The 22,735-nt window shown below is 37.4% G+C and overlaps 1 protein-coding gene across 6 annotated transcripts in view; it reads left to right on the top strand.

Annotated features, from left to right (window-relative positions):
* Positions 1-19,597, top strand: part of ANAPC10 (anaphase promoting complex subunit 10) — a 33,259-nt gene extending 13,662 nt beyond the window's left edge. For all 6 annotated transcript variants that reach the window (XM_030271857.4, XM_072928693.1, XM_030271859.4 and 3 more), the window contains one exon: positions 19,210-19,597. In XM_030271857.4, coding sequence (XP_030127717.1) covers positions 19,210-19,440 — 231 coding nt within the window. In that variant the 3' untranslated portion in view covers positions 19,441-19,597. The remainder of the gene's footprint in view (positions 1-19,209) is intronic.
* The last annotated feature ends 3,138 nt before the right edge of the window (positions 19,598-22,735 follow it).

Here is a 22,735-nt window from a genome sequence, read left to right as displayed (position 1 = left end):
CAAATAGAGAGGTCCACATTTGAGCTAGTAGAACACTGGAAGATTGTTTTGGCCCACCCATTAGAAAATGCATTTTATCTTACCTTGTTATGAAGTAGCATTTTAAGAAAAATAAGCATTTCTTCTCTAGAGGAAAACTAAACATGCTGTGGTACATGTCGCATGTAAAAGATATTTTTGCTTTTGTGTCTGAGCGTTCAGAAACAAATCTATGAAGGAACCTTTTTTTGCCCCAGAAGTGCTCAATTAGGCAAGGGTAACTTAAAGAGGCCCTGTATTTTTAATTGTCAATCTGATTTTACTTTCTGAAGCAGAGGAAAAGCCATGTGAAACAATGTGGCAACAGCTCTATGGAAGGCAGGAAGTTGATGAAGTGCAGAGCTTTCCTCGAGGGAGCTCAAGTACAGAGAGCCTAGGAGCTGATGGAAGCACTGTGTTACATATGTGTGGAAACCTTTCCTGCACGTACAATCTTTTTTGTGATTATTCATTTAAATTCCACTATGGAAAAGAAATTGGAAAATCAACACCCTCACAGTAAAGAATTTTTTGCTAATGTTTAATCTAAACTTTAGTTTAAGGCTATTCCCCCTTGTCCTGTCATTACATGCCCTTGTAAAATGTCTCTGTTTCTCTTTTTTGTAGGCTCCCTTAGGTACTGGAAGGCCACAATTAGGTCACACTGCCACCTTCTCTTCCTGTAGCAAGTGTTTGATTACCTTGTTCCATCTCTTTTCTGTGCATGAAGTTCTCAGAGGAGGATTTGAAAAGATTTTCCCCAAATCTTTGTTTGTTAAATATTTTACTTCTGTAAAAATCTTTCTGGTACTAGTGGCTTTAAAATTCAGATTTTTAAAACTGTGTTATCAGTGCAAGTAAACTCTCCTCCAGCATAATGGGGGAATTTTTCATTGGCTTTAATACAAGCTTTCACTATTGTATTCTAATTACAATTCTTCAAACAAATTCTCTGGTGGACATGAGCAGGTTGCACATTGTGTGAAGGGAAGGAGCCAGATGCTTGAACTTTTTATGTTGAAAACCAACTGCAAATTTTGGTGTGCATATTCTCTAGCACTCTTTTGAAGTATGTAGTATAATACTACAGTTGTAGAGTAGTAATCATATTAGTTAGGGGGAAAACTGCTGGTTTTCCATGATAGTTTCTTACCTTCTTTATACACCTGAAAGATTTATATAGGGAAGTCTTCAATAATGGAGATCAGTGTAGCAATAGGCCAACTTCTTTACCATTCTTAATTAATATAAATGAAGGATCTCTTTTCACAAGAAGATACTGTGAAGAGGGTACCTATGGTGAAGGGAGCACATGTATATGTTAATAGAAGTTCTGTGAGAGTAGGGTCTATCATTTTTCCTCTGCACATTTTGCCAGTGCCATGGCCATGCTGCTCATGTACAAAAGTTCTAGCTAGAGGTGTGAAATAGTCATCTTTCTTTTTCCTAATTTTGTTTTTAACTCTACCAGCTTCTGCAGCTGATTTACATACACACACGCATTGTGCTTCTGGCTTTTGTGAAAACACTTTTTGTAGCCTTTAGCCCTTGGTGCTACATATAGCTTTGTTTCTTTGAAACAATGGCATTTTCTTTTTAATGCCTGGATACAGCAGAGATGCTGATCTTTCTCCCTTTGATAGCATTACCAAATTTTTAGAGCTCTTAGAGTGATCAGTCAAATTTCTGTGTTCTTTAGCTCCTAGGAATTGGTTCAAATATGTATATTGATGTACAGTAGATCCTATCTATTAAAAATGGTAGCTCCCATGCCCTTCACTGCCTGAAATTTCCAAGTTGTAATCAAACTTATGTGCTATCAGGCTGAGGGAAGAAAAGCATGTTTTTCTTTTACATGCTCAAAATGTAGTGAAAATCCCAGTGGACAGTCGTGTTTACAAGGGTAACTGTCTGCATTCAATTGTGGGTTATAAAAGTGCTTGCTTGAATAAATACACAGAGCTATCAGACAGAACAACCGATAGTTCGTTGGACTAATTGACCTTGTCAGTAGAATAGAAACACTTGCAAATAAAATTCCCATTGCCAGCAAAGTTGCAACTGAAAACCCCTGAAGAAACTGTGTATATCCTCTAACTATCTTGGAATGTAATGATTCAGGCAGCAGACATGTGCAGAGGGAGGGGGCAGGAGGGGGGAATCATTAACCAAGAAAGTTGTACATACCAGCAGTTTTCAGTGGGCTCCTTCTGCAGTGTGAGGCTGTATGCATTCCTCAAGTCATTAAGTAGCTCACTTTCCATATTCAGAGTTATGCTTTCTACCAGTTGTTACTACTTCTACCATCCCTTGGGTCCCCCTGTATGATTTGTTTTGCTGGTCTGCTTTTATTATAATGTAGCCTTTTCAGAAAAGGCAAAGGTGTTTGGCTAGTAACCACAGCATGTTGTAATGAGGGTGGAGTATGTTTGTCATTCTGCAGCAATGGTTGACTTCCATGAATGCCAGTGTCTATAACCACACAGGCTGTGGCAGTTTATCTTTTTGAATATATTCAGATTGCATAACAGTGGAAAAGAATCTCAGTAAATATCAGAATATCTGATCTTCCAAGCAAAAGCATGATGGAACCATTTTTTTACTTTACCCAGTGATGAGTCATGTATATTCCCATTAAAAAAAGGAAAATATTTCACTCCAGAAATAAGTCTTCACATTAGTGAATTAGTCATATATCAGACATTTCCTTTTAAAAGTTTGGATAATGTCACACAGGTGGAAGTAGTATTAAAAAGAAATCAACAGTGAAAGACACAACAAGCTTCACTGTGTACTGTAAAAACATGATTTTATTTTTGTTAGAAAACAAAACAAGAAAGATGGCATTTGGAAAATAAAGTCTGAAAAACAGTCTAGTTAGCTGCTAAATAAACTTCAGAGATGAAGGTTTAAAAAAAAACCACCAAGATTTGTAAAAGGAGGCGGGGGGGGGGGGGGGGAATAGTGTATTTCACCTTAAGTAAGGGACAATGTGTAATAAGGGATTTTGTGGTTTTACAGCTCGGTGCATGTGTTTGAAAGCTGTTCTCTCAGCAACGTGGGTGGCAGGTTATGCTACCATATAATGTATTGTAGTTGGCTCTCCACACTTGTCAGGGTTAGCGTTCAACCATTCGGAAAATTTTCCTATTGTTCTATCATGTGAACCAAGGCTAGTGTTGAATTCCCAATAACCTTCTGCAGGAAAAAGAGGTTTAATTAGAAAGTTTGAAATTTGATTACTTCTGTTATTGTCTTAATGCACTTCTCTCTAATTTAGGTGCTTATCTGTAAATGCAATCAATTTTTGCTCAGGAAGATGAACAAACTAAACACTGTACTGCAGTTTCTTCCACAATTTAAAAAGAAAACTTGTATACTCAATTCTGTCTTTCTTCATCATTAACACTCTATTTCCATCTTAAACATGTTTGCTTTAGATGGATCATAGCTTTTGGCAGCTACTGCATTTTTAGCAAATTATACTGTTTTTAGTAAGAGTTGCAAAAAAAAAAACTTTGTGTGAGGTCCTTGTAAACTGAACCTTGGGAACGTTATGTTATTTCTGTATTTTCCCTTCTTTTGTGCTTCTTCTCTATTTGTGTCATGGTTATAAATTACATCGTTTGAACTAGAGAATTAAAAACATTTCATTTTGTGATTCCTGTAATTTCAAAAAGGAGAATGTTTGTTTTATGTGTATTTTTTTTTCTTTGTACCTGTTATTTCAGAGGCTGGCACACAGAAAAATAAGCAGTTATGGTATTGAAATTCCATTGTGCCAGCACCTCCGGGGCATAATCCAAAAAAAACAGAAAAATCGCCTGCTGGGTTGTATGCAGTAAGCTTGTGTGAACATCAGTATCTGCTGTTCACACATCATTTTTTACTTGAAGTTCCTGTTGGAATAAAGGCTCTGTGTTTGGAGAGTGCACTGGGATACTTGTTGGTCAATGGTTTTTCAAATTTATAGGGATTTCTAATTACAGTTTAGCAGTGTAGGCTCACTAGATACTTCTTGCAGATAATCATTAATGTTTCAGAAGTAATTGAAGCAAGCAGGGATTTGGCAACATAAAAACTGTAACAAGAAATATCTGGGTGCTCTTCTCTTCATTTAAGTATTCTCTCTAAGACTGAACATGGGAGTGAGGAATAAGGTGGGTGGATGGAGGGGGGAGGTGACAGCATGACAGAAGACACACACTTGGTTTCCCTACTTCAATATTTAACCCCTTCCCTTCCTTTCCCCTCCTTTTTAAATGCAAGTGTAGTGTCTACTTGGCATTTTAAAACATCCAAGTGCCTCCAGCTTTATGGCTTATGTTGGGTGTCAGTGTGGTGCTCATCTAGAACATCTTTGTGGTGCTCAGTCAGGTGAACCCCCTCAACTGATCAGAATTCATTTGAACTGTGTTTTACAAAACATGTGATACTGTGCACTTGCAAACTGGAGCATGTAGCAACATCTACTTTATCTCTTGTGTTTGATCTCTCTGCACTTGGACAGAAGGATGGAGACCCGGGTGGGCAAACTGTTTTAATGCAGATTTTTACTGGGGTGTTTGAAGTAAAACACCCAAGTAAAAAAATGTGTTCCTGGTCACCTAAGGCTTCAAGGTTTGAACTAGGGAAAATGAAAATCTTTGTTGTCTCTGTTGGCTGGCTGTATAATTTTTTGGCTTTTGGGAAAGTGGACTCTAGATATCTGACTTTGCAGTTAGCAGAGCAAGGAGGTGGGTGCCATTGAAGAAACTGTCTGAAACAGGGGACACTTCTTTGATCTCAAGAAGGTAGCATGTTAGGAAGCAGATCTTGGAAAAGTGCAGCAGACCTGTATTTGGAAGGGAAATTATATTTTTCTGTAGTAAAGTACCCTGCATACTGCATTGGAATTGTTAAATAAAGAGTTATTTCTTGGTCTCATTTTTCTTCTACCCTACCACATTCTATAGTCATGATCTTTCCAATTCTATAGGTTCCCTAGGCCTGAATAATCCAAAATTATCTCCTCTGGTTTTGGATTTCAAATATGAAAATATTGTGGGAGTCACACCACCATCTTTTGCTTAAAGGATGTAAAAAAAACATCCTTAAAGTTGTGTCAAAGTTGACAGTAAGATGCTGCTCATTCACTATTGCTTTCCTCTTTCTTGAGAGGTTGCTCACCATTGGGAAACTTCTTGCCTTTAAGCTGCTTTTTTCTACACTGTGAAATAGGATTGGGAGGATAAAGTCAGTGAATTATAAACAATCATTTTTAATTTACCTGATTGCCTTCATAGACTTAACTGTGGTGAGTAATCCTTGGAGGGAGCAATAGATATTTTCAAAAATTAAGTGCTAAATATATGCAGCAAGGTCAAATACAAGACTGATTCTGATCCCTCTTGATGCTGCTACTAGCATAGTGTTAAAATCCTCCAAAGAGTAAAGCCTGCAATCAACATTTAATTTGGTTTAAGCGTAAGAAAAGATACGAAAGAAACGGGAATTTTCTTCGATACCTAAGAAAGTTTTACGCTGTCATCTCAACTGGTGCCAATCAGCTGGAACAGCACACCTCATTCTCTATTTCACTTAAACAGCTTGTAGGCACTATCAGCTGGCAACCTCCTGTAACTGTGTTCACCACTCCTTGCCAAACCAACAGTTTGGCAGCAGGGTGGAGGGAGGTAGTGGCCTCAGTTTAGAAGAAATTAGGAGCCAATTTACCCACCCCTTATTATTTCCTGTATATGTGGCTTCCATGTTATAATACCTTTATTTACATCATACAAATGCAGTCACACTTGGCTATTGGTAGTACATACTGCCTTCTGGCAAAGTTATCAGGTATTGCTATTAATTAGGATTAAAGAAAAAACCCAAACAAATCCATTAAATGCACTGGATGTGCCATGCTTTGTCAGGTCAGCACTAAAAAGAAACAACCAGAAATTTCCATATATTCAGGTAGAAATAAAGGAACAAGTGTATTCTGTGAAGGTGTATAAGGGGATTTTATAATTACTGTCAGTTTTTTTTTTTTTTTTCTTTTTTGGCATTCTGAAGTCTAACATTTTAGTGGAAAGCTGAGATTATTCGGAAGGCAGTTCTGAAAGAAATTCTGTTGATGTGGTAATTTAAAGCAATCCTCCGTGTTCAGAAGAAAATGCTCCCTGGTAGGTGGTAGAAATGTATAATGAATACAGGGTTCTGGACTGTAAGACTCAGTTGCTTCAGAGATGCCACCATGGCAGTTCTTTCCAGAGGGAGGTCTTGCTCCCGTAATTACTGAAATGTTATTTTGGTCAGGGATCACATGTCTGTGTGTAGCTTTGATGAGAACACTGCTACACAGGGTCTACATTCATGTCTTTGCCAAGTTTTATTGGGTGAGAAGGGATTGAATATGGTGTTATCCTGTTCCTTATCTCAAATAGTGCATGGAAATGTTTCTATAGATATGAAGTATAAATTTATTTCTTTCTGAGGGCTGTTCTCTGTCTTAATCTGTCATAAGATAACCAAGTTCATGTGTTTGAATCGGAAAAACCTTTCCCAGGCTTTTTCCATTTTCCGTGCGAACACACAGGAGAGGGTGGAGTGACAATAATAATGTATCATATGTGTCTGGCTTGAGGGCCTGTGCTCTCTAGCTGCCTTCATCCAATTCCTAAAGTAGGTTTATCTAACAGTCCTATTTTATTTCAGAATGAATTCTGGAGTGTTTTCTATCTCATGTTAAAGAAATGTTATCAAATACAGTTTTTATTGAAGCTTTTTATGAATGCTATTCTCAGTCACAGTTTTTTGAGTGAATCATGTGGCATAGCCCCTAATACGTCTTTTTAAATTATTATTCTTCCCCCACCTCTGTATTTGTCAGACATCAAATTGAACGGTGAGTATGAAGGATATTTTGAATTATTTCTATGAGCAAAAGCAGAAAACTCTAAATTGTTTCTTTTAGTTGAGATTAATCTGTTACTTAGTAAGATGATGTTGCTGAGCATAATTTTTACCTTAGTAAGGTAAAAATCAAATCATGTTTTATGTTTTCGTTGTTTCAAAAAGAGTTGCAATGCAGAATCAGAAGAAACAATGTAGTAAAATTTTGAAGTAGGCTTCCCTCTCCCTGACCAGTCTCTGTTGTGGTTATGATGGTTACCATTTGTAATAGAATATTGTTTTCATAAATCAGCTTTTAGTAAATCTGGCACTGCTGGGGTAGGAACTTCTATTGTGGAATTACTGGGCTTTCTTCTGTTTATTTATACTGACATGAGGAGTTAAAGATTTACTTGCATAGCAGAAATAAATTAAGCAGAGAAGCATATGTAGTGACAGGACTTGTAGATGTACAGTAAGTCACATAGATTTGCCATCCAGTTCCATCTCCTTGTTGTTGACTGCACTTTGCTAAACAGTAAGATGACACCCCACAGTAGCTCTAGAGGACATACCAGGCCTGCTGGTAAACAAGTTTTTAATTAACTCATTCTCATGCTTTGTTTTCCATTGCCCCCTCATTTTTCAGGAGCCTACTTTTATTTTAATTCTTACACAGGTCATGGTGAAGAGCTCATGTACTTGGTCTGTGGGATATAGCACTAAGGCTATTCCAGATGCTGTTTGTAGCAGCAATGCTGTTGCAGCAAGGGACAGTGCATAGCGCCACTGAATACCTTTTAAAATTATATATTTTTTGAGGGAATGGTGACTTGAGGGACCTGTGACTCCCAGAAAGAAGTCAAGGAATAAAATTAATGTAGATTGAAACAAGCAGAGCCTCAAATCTGATCTCCGCATAAAACAACAGATAAAAGTGGGCTTTTTTTGGACACACCTTCTTATTGATTTGTAAGAAAACACAAACAAAAATAAAAACTCAACTGCATTCGTTCCAGTACATTAAAGAAATTCTGTTTAGATGTAAAATTAAATGCTTCCATTGGGCATCAGTTCTGATTCCAGCTTTGCAAATTTATGGAAGTGTATTCTGGCTCACATAAAACTATCCAGCTGAACCTCTGACAGATATATTTCTTCTCTTTTAAAGTTCATTTGTATGAAAATATATCTTCAATGAGACATGTTTATGAATGTGGGATCTTTCTGAGATGAGACTCTGCATTGCATTTTAAATTTGCACAAAATAGTTTTCACAACAGTCTCTTGTTTTTGTTTCCAATGAGTAAATATTCCTTGAGCTGAGCATTATGCTCTGGATCCTGTGAAATGCTACTCTGCATTTGCTTATTATGTGCTACAACACACTTGAGTTATCTTGAAGTTTATCAGATTTTGCCCCACTTGCCTTTACTGAGCATCCATGGACTCCTTATCCAGACAGAGAAATGTTTGCATACTGTACTTCTTCAGGATTTGGGGATTATTTACAGAGGTTTAGGATCTTTAAATTTGTTGATTTTTGGGAGAGGCAACCTTCTGTAATTCACAGAAACAAGCCACTCCTTTGAAACCAGAAGTGCTTTCTCTTAACCCTAGTGCTTTTTGTGTCTTAAATCAACAACTTGTAAAGAATGAGTAGGGTTTTTTTAACTGGGTAGCACTGGGGTATAATTTGTTTCAGTCTTTTCCTGACAGATGAAGTTGCTCAGGAACTACAATCTTGTGTAACAGGTAAAAAGTTAGAGCCATGCAGTTTTGCGGGCCTGTATTCTAGTAGAAGATCAGAAATCTAGTTCTCTTCAATGTGTAGTAATAGCCCTTCTCAGTGAGGGGAATGAGGTTTTTTTTTGGTTTTGATGTACTTTCATCCCCTCACCTATAAAAGTGCTTGAGAGCTAGCAGCTGGCTGCTACTATTATGGACTTTCTTTTAATATCATGATAGTCTCAATTTTTTACATTTGTTCATTTCCCATATTAATTTTCTGCATTCTCTGGGATGAAAAGTGCATGGCATGAAATGTTGTCACTAGGTTATTGCCGCTAAGTTATTTGAGATGGAGATGGTTTGATAGGCAATTAACTCAATGTGGCCAGTTTTCAGGCACTTAAATCATTAATATTCCATGCACATTTTTTTTTTTCAAATACTTTCTTTGTATAATTTAACTGTAGCTATGTCTAGACATATTTCCTGGATATGGCTAAACAATTTTCAAGGTAAATTATGACCTGGGGTTTTTTTTGCACTTTCGCACAAACATAGTATCATTCCATTATATATATAGGAGAAATAGGAACTGCAGACATCTGCAATACAGTTTTCATTGAATTTGCAAACTTCTGCCCCTGCCCTTTGTAAAATTAGTTATTTCCCAGAAATATATTCCAGCCTTAACTTCCATATTCAAACAATTTGTGCAGTGCACCCATAGAATACATTTATATTGTTCCTGCTTCTACCCAGCATTTCTAGTTTGAAAAAAATTCATAGGACTTCTCCCTTTATGCTTTGCTATCTTCTAAGTTTTAATGTGTTCATTCTATTTGCCTTAAGTTCCTCTTGTATAAGGTTATTGTTCAAAGCACTTGTTTCTTGTTCATAGAAAATTCTGTCTATACTCCCTTTCTTGGAAGATTCTGTGGTGTTAACCATAGAAACATTTAAGTTGGAAAAGACCTCTAAGATCATCAAGTTCAGCCTGTTCTGTTGCCTTTCATAAAAGGCAGCTGCTTTGTCCCATTCTCCAGTCAGAAGTTCCATTTGTAATGCAAATTCACCTGAGCTTCAGAATGTTTTTTTAAATATATGTTCAGACTTCTTTGCAGCAGAATTTCTACTATCCCAGTTCAATCTGTTTCTGCTCTCTTTATGTAGCTGTCTCCTCTTTCATTATTGGTTTCCCCTGCCTCTCTTCAGTAGATGGTTGAAGTGCTACTCTCTTCCCTGAGAGCAGCCTCACTCACCTGGAGGTTGTAGGAGATGATGTCTCCTTGTGGGAGATGATGTTTACTTTGGGTCGGTGCTGCTCTGAAGGGAGGGACTAAGATTTTGCTATCTCACTGCAGGGAGATCTTAGGGCTTTTCAGTGCTTGGAGGTAAGAATTCAAATTTAGAACTAAGATACAAATGTAAATAAAAGTGCTAGTAATGTATTGTCTTAAGTAATTTTTAACAACTGTGTGCCCTCTTTCAGTTGTTATGAAAACCTTAGTCCACATACTTAACCAGATGGGGTTTTTTGCTACTTTTGTCACTATTTTGTGTTATGACTAAAAACTTTTGAATGCAGATAGTACTATTTGTTTGAGTGAACACGGGAAGTTGTAGTGGCTTTTGTTATGTTTGACAGTTGTTTTTTTTTTCCTCAAGCTTCTGATGAGGTAAAAGTTATGGAGGGTTTTCAAAAGCAGGTTGGTCATCATCTGCCAGATTCCTACACAGAATTATCTCTACACAGTTACCTTGTACACATGGGAACTTCTCCTTACTTACTTGTCCATAAAATGAAGAAATACTGCAGTGAGATAAACTGTGATTTGAAGTGCTTCCCTAAAGATATAAAACATTTGTTTTCACTAAAGGAGATTTGCAATTCTTTCTAAATGTGCAATGTGCAGCATTGGCTATTTATTTTATTGTAACTTTTTGGCTGGCTTTTGGTTTTTTAAATGTACTGTTTATTTTCTCACATCTGCATCTATAATATTCTAAGGTACTGATAATTTGAGTTGTAAAGTACCCTGGTTTAAAAAAAATTATTTTAAAAGTCTCTAATTCTTCTTTCAGAATGCTGGAATTTTGAAAAGACTTGCAGCAAACCATGGATTTTCTGCCATTCATTTTTAAGGCCAGACTGTCCAAATGCAGTCTGTTCCAGCATGTCTGCAACTAAAACTTTACCCAACTTAGGTACCAGAAATAGACAAATTGAGGCAGAAAGCTTGTTTTGGGCTGCATTACCTGTTTTTTTGATACTGTCAGCCAAGAATTTTTTTTGTAGGCTTTTCATCTTCAGTGGACTGTCTGCTAAGCTCAGGGGAAGTAGCAGGTTCACACTGGAGTCATGTTCCTGTAGGTGTGATATATTTCCCCTGATACCAGGAATCTTCTCAGAGTTGCAGTGCCCTCGCAAATATATGGCATTCCTGTGGATTGTGATAGCTGTGGAGTGAGATTAGGTCCCTGCAGGAGAGTAGCACTGCACTTAGGATGTACTTGCCTTCCCTTCCTCCACTCTTGACTGCTTCTTAAATGAGTTATGAAACCCATTTTTCTTTAAATCAGAGATCCAAAATTTCACAGCTGTTATGGCTAATTTAAATTGGAGACAGTATTCCTTCTGGAGCAGCTGATTCCTGTTAAGATGGAATCTCTTTTACCTGATCTCAAATTAAACTTAGGCAGCTTCCTGCTGTGGGTAGAAGGTTTGTTCTGTAGTTTTAGGCCTTAATTCCATACTTGCACGTATGAAGCACCATTCTAGACTGCATTGTCATTCTGAATTTGCTGATTGGATCATTCTCCTTTTCAAAGGGACAGAGAGAAGGTTTTAATTTTTTTCTGACGTTCCAGTGGATAGTTGCAACTTAAAGCATACACAGCATAGCAATCCTTCTCTAACAAGTGTTAATTTATGGATGTGTCCAGCATAAAGTGTTATGTGAAAGTTCAAATGGCCTCACTTAACAACAAGACTTCAAAAATGTGAGACTGAAAAGCAGACTGTCCAAGACTATTCAACATTTTTGTCCTTCTCTGAAGCAATATATTCCTCTTGAGGTATGTATTTTTGTAATTAATGTTGAGCTGCCTATCTACTGTTCTTCACAGAACATACTAAAAAAAAAGTGCATATGGCACAGCAAATGGGAAAACAGCATTTCTTTCTTCCAGAGAGACTTTCCTAGTAAACATTCTGTGGCAAATTCCTGATGGTTTGTGCAGGTAAATTTTCTAGAATGAAGAGCTAGAACATGTTTTCAGCCATGTTCTAGAGAATGAAGTAATCGAAGACTGTTGTCAATTTTTTTTCCTTTCTTTTTGCTTTTTATTCCTGACACCTGGAGTTAAGCAGACAGTATTTTCTGAAATTTCAATTGAGTCAGACAGTTGTGCCTGGCAGTTTCACAGAGGTCGTGGATTTGGCCGGTTATTCATTTGTCTGTCAGACTGGATGTATCTGACTATGCAAGCGCTGTGAGCAGATGCAGAGGTGGGACTCTGATGGGCAGGGTGGTGGTTGTTTAAGTACCACGGACAGGGGCCCCATCACACGTGTCCAGACCATCCACGACTTCATCTGTCAGTTTTGTATGTGGCAGTTCAGCACAGCCTTGACCCTTTTGCAGGCATCATTATGTGGGATTCTTCATCACTTGTTGCTTTTGAAAGAGCTGTTTTTCCTGTGAATCCATGCCCTAAAGCTCTTGGTATTCCACAGTGCGTGCCACTGTACCCCAGTTCCTCCATTTGACAGTAGGCTGATGTACACGCTTAGTCACCAGAGGCTCCTCATCATGTCTAAGACTAAACTGTTATCCTCTTATGTGTTCTTCATCTAACTTCAGCAGAATTCAAAGACAGACTATGAAGGCATTCTTAAAGCTGGCTTTCCCTGTTAACCATTCCATGGATTAAATTTCAACTCTTCCTAACTTCATTCCTGTTGTAGTATTGAAATTCTGCCTGAATCAGCTATGTGCATCTTAGAAGATATTTCATTGGTTTCTCAGCAGAACCAAATAAAAGAGTTCCTTTTAAAATGTATGGGGAAATGATAATTAGGGCACCCAATTCTAAAGAATATCAAAATGGTCGAGTCACTGAGACCATTTCATGAGTTTGCTGGTGAGTCATTCTGCCAAATGAAGTTTAGGTTGCATCATACATGGCTCAATTGGCATCATCTGCTCCCTTCAGAAAGCAGCAATGGGACACAGCCCACTGATGTTGTCCAATGTTTTTGTGCTGCTCAAGTAATCCAAACAGGAAGTCTGGAAAGGCAGTGTAAGAATCTGTATTTAAGCATTGTGAATACTAATCCTTGACCCACCAAGCATTTGCTTTTCTAGATTTACTTTTCTCCCTTTTCTACATATTCTTTATAGCTTGGTTTGAGTGTTTAGTTGTCTTTCTTGTTATTGTATACAACTTTCTAACACCTGGGTATAGATTAACTTTTAGTGTTTTAATCTGGAGCAAAATAGTCTGAAGGAGGTTCTGTAAAACTTCTTGCAAGGATCTTTTGGACCTTTTTTCAACCTTCCGAGTTTTCCCAAAAGTAATTTCTTTCACTTTATTTGAACAAAGAGCTGATAGGATACTAAAAGATGGGAACTTCTAGTGTTTGCACGTTTTGTTCTCTAATATAGCTTATTCTGCAACTGATCTCCTGTCTACCCAAATCCACAGCTGACTCTTCCTGAGGAGATGGACTGTGCTCCTTTAGGTTCTTCAGGAACTGCTGTTTAAAAGAATGGAAAACTTCTCTTGCCTAATGGACTGAAATGAGATTTCTTGACCGTTTAAGGAGGTGGCTGATTAAGACCACAGAGGCACCTCCTTAGGTGGTCGTTGCTTCATCCGAGCACACAAGTGTGCTGTTCACAGTGGGTCCTTTGAGCCTGTTGCTGTGTTCCCTGTTAAGTTGCTAATGTGGTGTCCCTCCTTTAGCTCACTTGGAACTCATCAAGTTTCTTTTGGACTTGCTTCATTTTTCTGCTGGAACTGGTGCATCACTGCTATTAACTGGTTCTCTTCCTTCCTAAGTGAAGTGATGGCTGAAGCCCAAGCTCTGCTACTTCGTGTGTTGACAGTTCCAATACTTGGAATTATGCAGAGGCACACAGATTCTCAGTCCTGGTAACTAAATGGTAGGACATGGCCGTTATGGAAACAGGATTTTGGAAGTTAAGCCAACCTTCTTTCTCCTTGCCAGTTGTTGTGAAAACATATTTGGATTGCTGTAAAAAACAATGGCTAAACAGGAAAAACCCTTTTCCTACATGGGAAAGTTTATGTACTGATAAATATTTAATTTCTGAATATAGCATTTCTTTTCCTTGAAACTTAGTTTTATAATCTGCTGCTTGGAAGAATACAGTATTTATTGAGAACACCTGCTTTGAAAAGCTTAGGTTTTTATAATAACTGTATTGTAAGACCTAGCTAAGCACATAGACAGACAAAATTATATGTGTGAAGAAGAGTCTAGCCACTACTTTTAACTTCATAGTTGACTGAGTCGCTAAAACAAAAAGCAGCTTTAACAGTTTCATGAGAAAAGTAGGAGTAAAATTAAATGCTGTTTGATTTCACAGCCATTTAAATGTAGTAGTAAAGTTGATGAAATGGAAATTTGATGAGGTAAAAACATCTCAGAATCATGTTTCGTGCTGGAGCTGTAATGGCAGCAAGAATTCTCAGCTTTCTGTTGGGAGGAAAAATGAGCTGCTTTTTCTTCCTATATGTATTTAGTCCCCTGAGCTGGGAACCCTGTCTAGCATACATCTGGGATGTGTTTGTAATTACACTGAATGTGAAACTACTTACAGTGAGTGTTTTCCTCTCTATATCTTCAGAAAAGATAACTTTCAAGGGCAGGAAAAGTCTTATTTCAAGGATGTTAGCCTATTGTAAATATAGCCAAAAGCTTGGGATGCATTAGTAACCTTAGTAGAAGTAGCAGTTAGAGTTATATGCCATTCGGAGACACCACAGAATGTAAACAAAATATCACTGGGTATGGAAAAGAGGTCGATATTCAGTTTAGGTAGGATTAATAATATATAATATTTTATTAATACTATAAAACCTTTGAGTAAATAACTTCCTAGCCTATAAGGAGGCTAGTGATTGTAGAAGAAGTTTCCTCCTAAAAGCTCTGGTCTTGTGTTCAGTCATCTCTCTGAAGTGTAGCCTCAAGTTGCCTTGGTCTTATTTTCTTTTTTTAATTTTTATTTTGTTGTGTGGTCTTCTATGGTGGGACACTCATTAGTTGCAATAGTAGCCTTGCCAAATATGTATGGAATTCTGTAGAACCTCTGGACTATACAATAAAGTGAAGAAAAAGGGCTTTTAAAGAGGCTGGGGAGGAGAATTCCATTGAGAACATTAATTTTCCTTTGGCTTTTCAAATGACATGGATTCCTAGAGCTGAGAATATATGTCCGTAGGTAAAGCTTTAGCATGCAGAGGGCAGGAAAAATAAGAAAGCAACTGAGAGAAAGCAGGAGAAGAGCTAGAGTATAACAGCAGCAAGGACAAGTGAGTGATTTTTCCCTTTCAATTTTTATCCCTTTGTTCTTTCATTTTGACTTTCATAGTCTTCTTGTTTTCCAATTGTCACAAAAATTTATAGTATTAGAAGCAAATATAAAAAAGCCACAAACCCTGGGCTTTTAATATATTGTACAGTAAGATTAGTCTAGAGCTGCAGGAACTGTCCTGAGTTACCAATACTTGACTTGCACTGATTCATTCCTAAGTTTTCTTTTTGTTTTTTAAAAAAAAACTTTTCTAGAAAAACACATAACAGGAAGAAATTTTGAATTTTTAATTTCACTCGGATGATTAGTAATAAAGCTGATTTTTAAAAATTTCTTGGAAGACAATTATGTCTGAGTCTTAATGATCTACACAAGATTAAAAAAATGGGAGGCAACGTAATCTGGTATTTGCTCGTAGTGGACTGATGCTGTAGAGTTGAGGTGAAATATAAATATATCTGTATGTGTGTGTGTCTGTATATACATACAGTGGTCTGTGCTTTTAAAGAACAAGCTTGATTTTGAGCAAAGTCAACTGAAATGGATTTTAAATGTAGTATTTTATTATGTGTGGAGCTGCTAGTGCCACCTGTACTTAAGGTTATGTGACCCTTTCCATTTTAAGGCTTAACTCTTGGTTACTTTGACTTTTTCCCAACCTCAGTTCAGACAGATTTTTTCCATGTGAGAGATCTGCTTTGGGTTGCGTTTTTTTAAAGTTTCAGCCAAAGCAGTTCAGTTCCAAGAACAAGGCTAGTGAAAAGTATGCTGTTTTGCTTGTATGAGAATATTCTGGTGTCCTTCTTTGATGCTGCAGTGCCCCCAAGCTCTAAAGCAAGGATTTGAAATTTGGCAATACTTCAGCCTTTGTGTTGAGGATGTGCCTTTTGCCTCCCTGTAAAAATCCACCCAAATTTCCAGACCAGTTTACGAGGCTTTGAAAGATTGCCATTTGCATGGGCTTAATAGGAATTTCTTAAAACTTCACAGTAAGCTTCCTTTAGATTCTGTTCACACTGGGAATGCTCCAGGCAGAGTATCCCACTTCTGCTACGAGTTGTGACGGCTGGGTCTGGGTGCTGACACTGAGCTAGGAGTGGGCCGCATTGTGTCTTGTATCACCCCTGCCTAGTCCCATGTCCTGTTCCTTCTCCCTGGTGACCGACCTGGGTCCTCTGGAAAAAGAAACTGTTTCACTCATCTGAAAGAGCATGACAGATGTGGAGAAGAAGAATTTGGGAGAGTGTGTCTGTCTGGTTTATACCATTCCTTTGGTCGCAGAAAATGTGTGTATCATACTGGCAAAACAATATTTCCTTTTCTACTGAGCGTTCAGTTTGGTTTTGTTGCATTTAAATCTCAGTCATTGAGTAGGTATCAAGGTTTTAATGAACTATGTGAGCATCAATTAAGAAAAAAAAGGTTAGTCTCAAATATCAGTATAGGAATGTAAGGGGGCAGAAATCAAGAGCTCACTCTTTTCAAACATTGAAGTCTGACTTTTGCATTTATTACACTCTAGTATCCAACTTCATCACAAGTATTGTGTGTTTTGTCCAAGAGGCAACTGTTTGACTGGAATGGGGAAAGGGGCCTATCCTGAGGATGAGTCCAGGATTTGTACAAGTAAATATTCTGTATTCATCTGTTAGGGAAGTTGAAAAATGTGGAGTGAGGGAAGCTGAGATTTGGGGAAATAAAAAAAGTCTTTGTGGCTAAGACAGTTCAGTGGTGCTTGATGAATTGTGTGCTGTCTGTGCTCAGTTGTGGTGTTTCTACAAGAGGCACTCAGGTGACTGTTCCTATGTGGCTGCTCAGACTCTGTGTTGTAGCTGGCTTGAGAACTTGTATCCATTTGTAGAAATGCAAGACTGCAAGTGAACTCAGTGGGAGTTAAACCTCCTGCAAAATCCTGTATTTCACTTAAGACAGTAAAAACCGGCTCGGAGGATGTGAAGTTTGACATGTGGAGCCAGGGAACCTTTTAGTCTGATTAGCCTAATGCCTCAGTTGCCAGTTTTACAGGTGAAGGAATGACTTGTCCCATCACTGTAGAAAAACTCGGGGAGAAACTGGTTGCCTTTGTAGCAGGACTGGAGAATAACATGCTGTAAATAGAACATATAACCACCTCCTTTGATCAGGGATGAAACAAAGCATTGGGAAGTATGCCATACTTTTATCTTTCCTACCTTTTTTTACTGAAAGTTACTTAGTGTTAACTGATCTATTTCATACTGATCTAAGTATAAAAATCTTAGTATCTTAGCTCTTGAACTCAAATTTTCCACTTTGAATTAGTAGTCAAAATTTGTAAACGCTGAGGATAATATTAAAGTGCAAATTTAATTAGCAATAACCTTGTAATTCTCTTCAAAATCACAGTCACTTGAACTTAGTAGTAGTTGAATAAAGTGTTAGGAGGATCCTCCGCTGTTTACAATGAAGATGGAAAGCATCCTTGTTTAAGCTGTTTACTGCCACCTCACCATGATAAATTTCCCCTTTGTAAAGCTGCTTCAACAAGACATCTTTTTTTTTAATCCCCTTGTAAAGTCAGCCATGACCTGAAGTTTCCTATGGAAAAAAAAAAAAAGAAAAAAGAAAAAAAGTTTTTTTAAAGGAACGGTGCTACAACAAATAAGTGACTATGTGTTTGTGGAAATGTCTAGCTCCCAGAGTGAAATTATTTGCTGCTAAGGTTTAGTGGATTTAATGCTTTGGAAATAATTTGTTGGAGAGTCTGCAGCAGTGGAGAGTTTTGGATTGTGGTTATTTGTCGGGTTTTTTTCCTTGTTCTTTCTTTTAAGGTGGAGGTGTAAAAGATTTTTTTGTCTGCTACTTTAAGCTGAAGTAGTCATCAAACTTTTTTAATTGTTTCTTGGGTTGTTTTCTCAGGGTGTCTGCTGCCTCAGAACCAGTAGCTCTCAGATGGGTCTTTTGAAAGCTTCAGCATAAACAAGGCATTTGCCAGGATGTGCCATGCAGTATTTTTGGGAGAAAGATGGGAATTTTGAGCTGCTCAAAGCACATATATCTTCCTTAGGGGAACTCAGCTGCTGAGAACAGCACTCTTATTTGCTTAGTTGTGCGAGTCCACTTGCTAGTGGACAATTGTTTTGTGTTTTGTTTTCTTTCCCCCCAGGACTTCTATTTGCTTGTGTGCTCTTCCATGTGTGTTTTGAGCTGTGCTTTGAAGTTGGGCCACTAGTTTTGAACAAAAGCTGTTGCCATGCTCTGCATAGCATCCAGTTTGATTTCAGCAATCTGTTGTGTCAGTGATGTGGTTTTAGAATTAAAAAAATGCTGTTCTTTGCTTGCCTTGACATTGGTTTGTGTAGGATTAAAGTGGAAAAATAAAAAAAAATCATCACATCACACTGGGTATATTGTATAAAAGGCAAGTCAAATGTGATTAGAATGTGATTTTATGACTGTGCAGCAATTATTAATTGATACATGAGATTAAGTTTGAGGTATCCTCTGTTTTTATCTCTGTCACCTTCCTTTTCCTCTTCCCCAGTCCCCCTAATAATCTAAGGCTTTTCTGGAAACCCAGAACTTTGTGTGCATTTAGTTTCCTGCAAAAGTCACTCTAGTATATTGTACTTCAGAGTGCTTAGATAAAACCATTTAAAATGCATATTTTGTCATCTTTGAGCACTGTTCTTCAGTAAGAAGGTCTAAGTGCTACACTTTTACTTTCTTAAATTTATACTGAAGTCTCTATTCTTTTATAATGATCTTTATTTTAAGATTAGGGCACAAAATGAGGAATAGATTCTGAAAGGCAAAAGCCAACACAACTGCAGACAACCAAATTAATTTGTATACATTTATGTGAGCAGTAAATTAGCTGTTAGTATTCACATCTGTTATTTCAAATTATTTTGAAAAAGTAACTAAAACCTGATTAACATCTGATTAACAAGACTGCTTTATTAAAAGGTTTAATATGTGATCATTTATATGAAGCATGTGGACTGTTTCTGAATGTTTTGCTCTTCTGTCTTGTTTTTGGCAGCAACTGGAATTAGTGGAACCCAGTGGCTGGATCCATGTTCCTCTAACAGATACCCACAAGAAGCCCATTCGCACCTTCATGATCCAGATTGCTGTTCTAGCGAATCACCAAAATGGAAGAGACACTCACATGAGGCAAATCAAAGTGTACACCCCTGTAGAGGAGAGCTCCATTGGTAAATTTCCCAGATGTACAACAGTTGATTTCATGATGTATCGCTCCATCAGATAAAATTTCCTTATGAGGAACAATAAAGGTATTTTTTCATGACTGTTATCTTTGCTAAAGTATTCAGATACTTAAAGAGCTGAGTTCACTTCAGTGTAATTATATCTTTATGTTTACACTTTGTACAATTTTGAAATAAAGATAATCTTGTGTTACAGTATGTTGTAATCTGTAATTTTGTTTCTTTTTCTAGGAGTCTGAGTGCTCTTGTACTCTCTGAGAGAGAAAAAATAATCCAGTCCGTCTTAAAAGACTATATTTGACTGGGTGGGAATCAATAATTTATTTGATACAATATAGATATTTTTGGGGAAGATTTCTTTCCCCAATGAACATGCATGGAAATAGTCCATTCCTCTACCTAAAAATTGCTCTTTAAAAAGTTGCTCCTCTTCTTGAACAGACATGATCTAAGGACATTACTAGTACTATTTTCCCATTATTGCTTATGCTAGTGTACTGTACCCTATTCTCTAGAGGGTTGGTTCTGCTCAGTGGCCGTGTGCATTGATTTAGCCTTCTTCGTAACTACAAAGTAAATCATAGAATTGCAGGAAAGATCATTGAGTCCAATGTGCTGCTTCTTGTAGGACTACCTAGAACTAATCCATATGACTAAATGTTGTCCAGATGCTCCTTGAATTGTAACAGGCTCGGTGTCGTAACTTTTTTCCTGGGGAGCCTGTTCTAGTGATTGATAATGCAGTGAAGATGACAATGACATGGACAAAACCAAACCTTTCCAAATTATTCAACTTAGTATATCCATTAATATCGATACATTGAGTGCAGGTCATCTAGAGCATGATAGCTGTTGAAAATAGGTGATTTAGGAATGTTCTGGCATGCTACAGCAATGTAGGAATGAATGTGGTGGTCCAATGCACGTTCTCAAGTACTGGGAACTTGAGTATAACACAGGTAATCTCATGTTCAGAGCACAGAATTATTTTAATGTGTGTTTTAAAGAAAAGGGCATTGTAAGGAAAATGTGTGCTCTGTCTGCTTGCTGTGAGTAGGAATATTTAACACCTCTATTAATGTCTCATAATCTAATCACTAGTTATTTAAACTTTTTGAAAATTGAATAGATTTTAGAAAGGGAGGTTATTGAAGTAAAAAGGTTTCTTTTAAAGTGTTTGGTACTGATCAAACCTATTCTTCCTCATAGCATGAGGAAAGTTGATGGTCAATCTTAGATTAATCTCAGCCAAGAAAAACTTTTGTCACTCTTCTTAATTGTGAGCAAGGAAAGGCTAATAATAGTGGAGGCTCATCAAAAAATGATACATTATCCTGCAGAGGAGAAAGGACATGGAATAGAGGGAAGTGGGAAGGATGTCAAAGAAGGAAGAAGATTTAACCGTTGAAGTTTATTTTATCTGTCTCTGAATTCCACAGTATTTGGGAGGGTCATTAAACAGGGTGTTTCCTGATAAAGAACCTTTTAGAGAAGTGCATGACTTGTTCAGGGGTTCAATTTAAAAGTGAATTCAATCATTTCAGAAGGGCCTTAATGGAGCTTTACCTTTCCCTGTAGAGGATGGGTCAAGTGCAGAATTCCTGTTCAGCAGAAGTTTGCTGAACTTGTGCCTTTCACCAAGTCTCTTACTTACATGGATTTTCTTATCTAGTGTCAGGGAGTTGTACATTCCTGTTCACTTAATTGAAACAAATTCTGTACTTTTGATGTCCGCTTCATAGTCTTCCGTTTTAAAAAACAACAATATACCTCTCCTGGATTTATCTAGTTATTTTTGCTAAATTATGGCTTGTTTTTAAGAAAGGAGATGATGAGGCATGGAATTTCCCTGTTTTTTTCCCCAGAAGTTAAGATGGCAATTATCCATCCTAGCTTTGCATCGTCAAGCCACTGTTTCCTACTTAAGAATTCTACCACAGATAATTCTCTGGTAATTTTGTGCTTTGGTCAGTAACATTTATCTTTTCATATATGTCACTCTGCAAGTGTTATATCTAGACTGATACTGCTCTGTGCCAAACATTATCCAGTAAGTTAGGAGCAACCCTGTCAGCACAGTCTTCTTATTATTATTTCTGTCCTTCCATTAGTAGGCATAATTTTTGGATCTTTAGAGAGCTATTCTGGCTTTTATTGATTTTTTTTTTTTCAGGACACTGATGCTCATGAAGGATAGTGGCCAGCATTTGTGTCAAAAATTTGGAATTGTTATTTCTGTCAGTGTCGTTGAATAAGTTGAAATATAGCCTGACTACTTATCCTGCTCTTCTGAAATTGCAGATTGTGTTCCAGTGGTTTTAAGAACCCATGATACCCATGGTAGGCTGGGTTATGTCAAGCTTTACTGTTGGGGAAGTAATCTGTACTTACTTGAAAACAAGTGCAGTAGCTATTCTAAATCCAAATTAATTTTTTTGGTGTTGTTTTGTAACAATTGTAGATACATTGCATTGCATTGGTATTTATCTGTGGAGGTACATTTGGTTTTTAATGCATTTGGCACTTGGTCCCATAAGACTGCTGATTTTTAAGTGACGAGATCTTAGATAAGTGTGTGTGAAACTAAACCAAGTTGCTGCCTTTGTATATTAATATGGTACTTAGTATTTGAATTGGGATAAACAAACTGGGCTGCCAAGTCATTCAGAAAGTTACTTGAACATATGTTGTGTTTAGCAGCTGCTTCTTTTCCTTGCTCACTGTCTTTAGACATGCAGTTGCCTGTAATCTTATCACTTTCTCTTTTTCCCTTGTATAAGAATCACCTGATAAAGATCGAATAGTACAAGTAATACTGGAATAAATGACAGACAAAATGGAAGATGTATTTGTTCTGAAAAATCATGACTTGGGAGTGATCTGACTCATCACTTCAAATAGTAGTAATTTGGGGGTTTTAAAATCTTTTCTTGGAAGGTCACTAGGCCTTTCTACCTCACAGAACAGAAATTTGGTTCCCAGTGTAAGTGTAAAAACTTTCCTTTTAATTCAACTTTAGCTTATTTCTTTTGCAGACACTAGTAAGAGGGAGGTAACTGAGTCACCAGGATCTTGAACTCCTGTTGGAATGAAGAACTGTACCTGTGTTTTGACTAAGTCATGTCTGTGTGTCTTCTTAGCACCACTGTGTAAATAAAAAAGGCAGATGGCAGGAGAGGGAGAAGAGAGGTATTTGCTGCTCCTGGTTTCTAAAATGGAGAATGGCAAAACATTTATGTTTTGTTTAAATTCACATAGGGAATCTCTGGCAGAGCTGGATGTTGAAGGCATATCATCACTGTCTATCTTCTCTTTTCACTGGGAAGCTGATTTTCA

Source organism: Taeniopygia guttata, chromosome 4 (genome assembly GCF_048771995.1).
Source record: "Taeniopygia guttata chromosome 4, bTaeGut7.mat, whole genome shotgun sequence".
Lineage (NCBI taxonomy): Eukaryota > Metazoa > Chordata > Aves > Passeriformes > Estrildidae > Taeniopygia > Taeniopygia guttata.
Note: the sequence above shows the minus strand (reverse complement) of the source record. Positions and strands in the feature narration are given on the sequence as shown.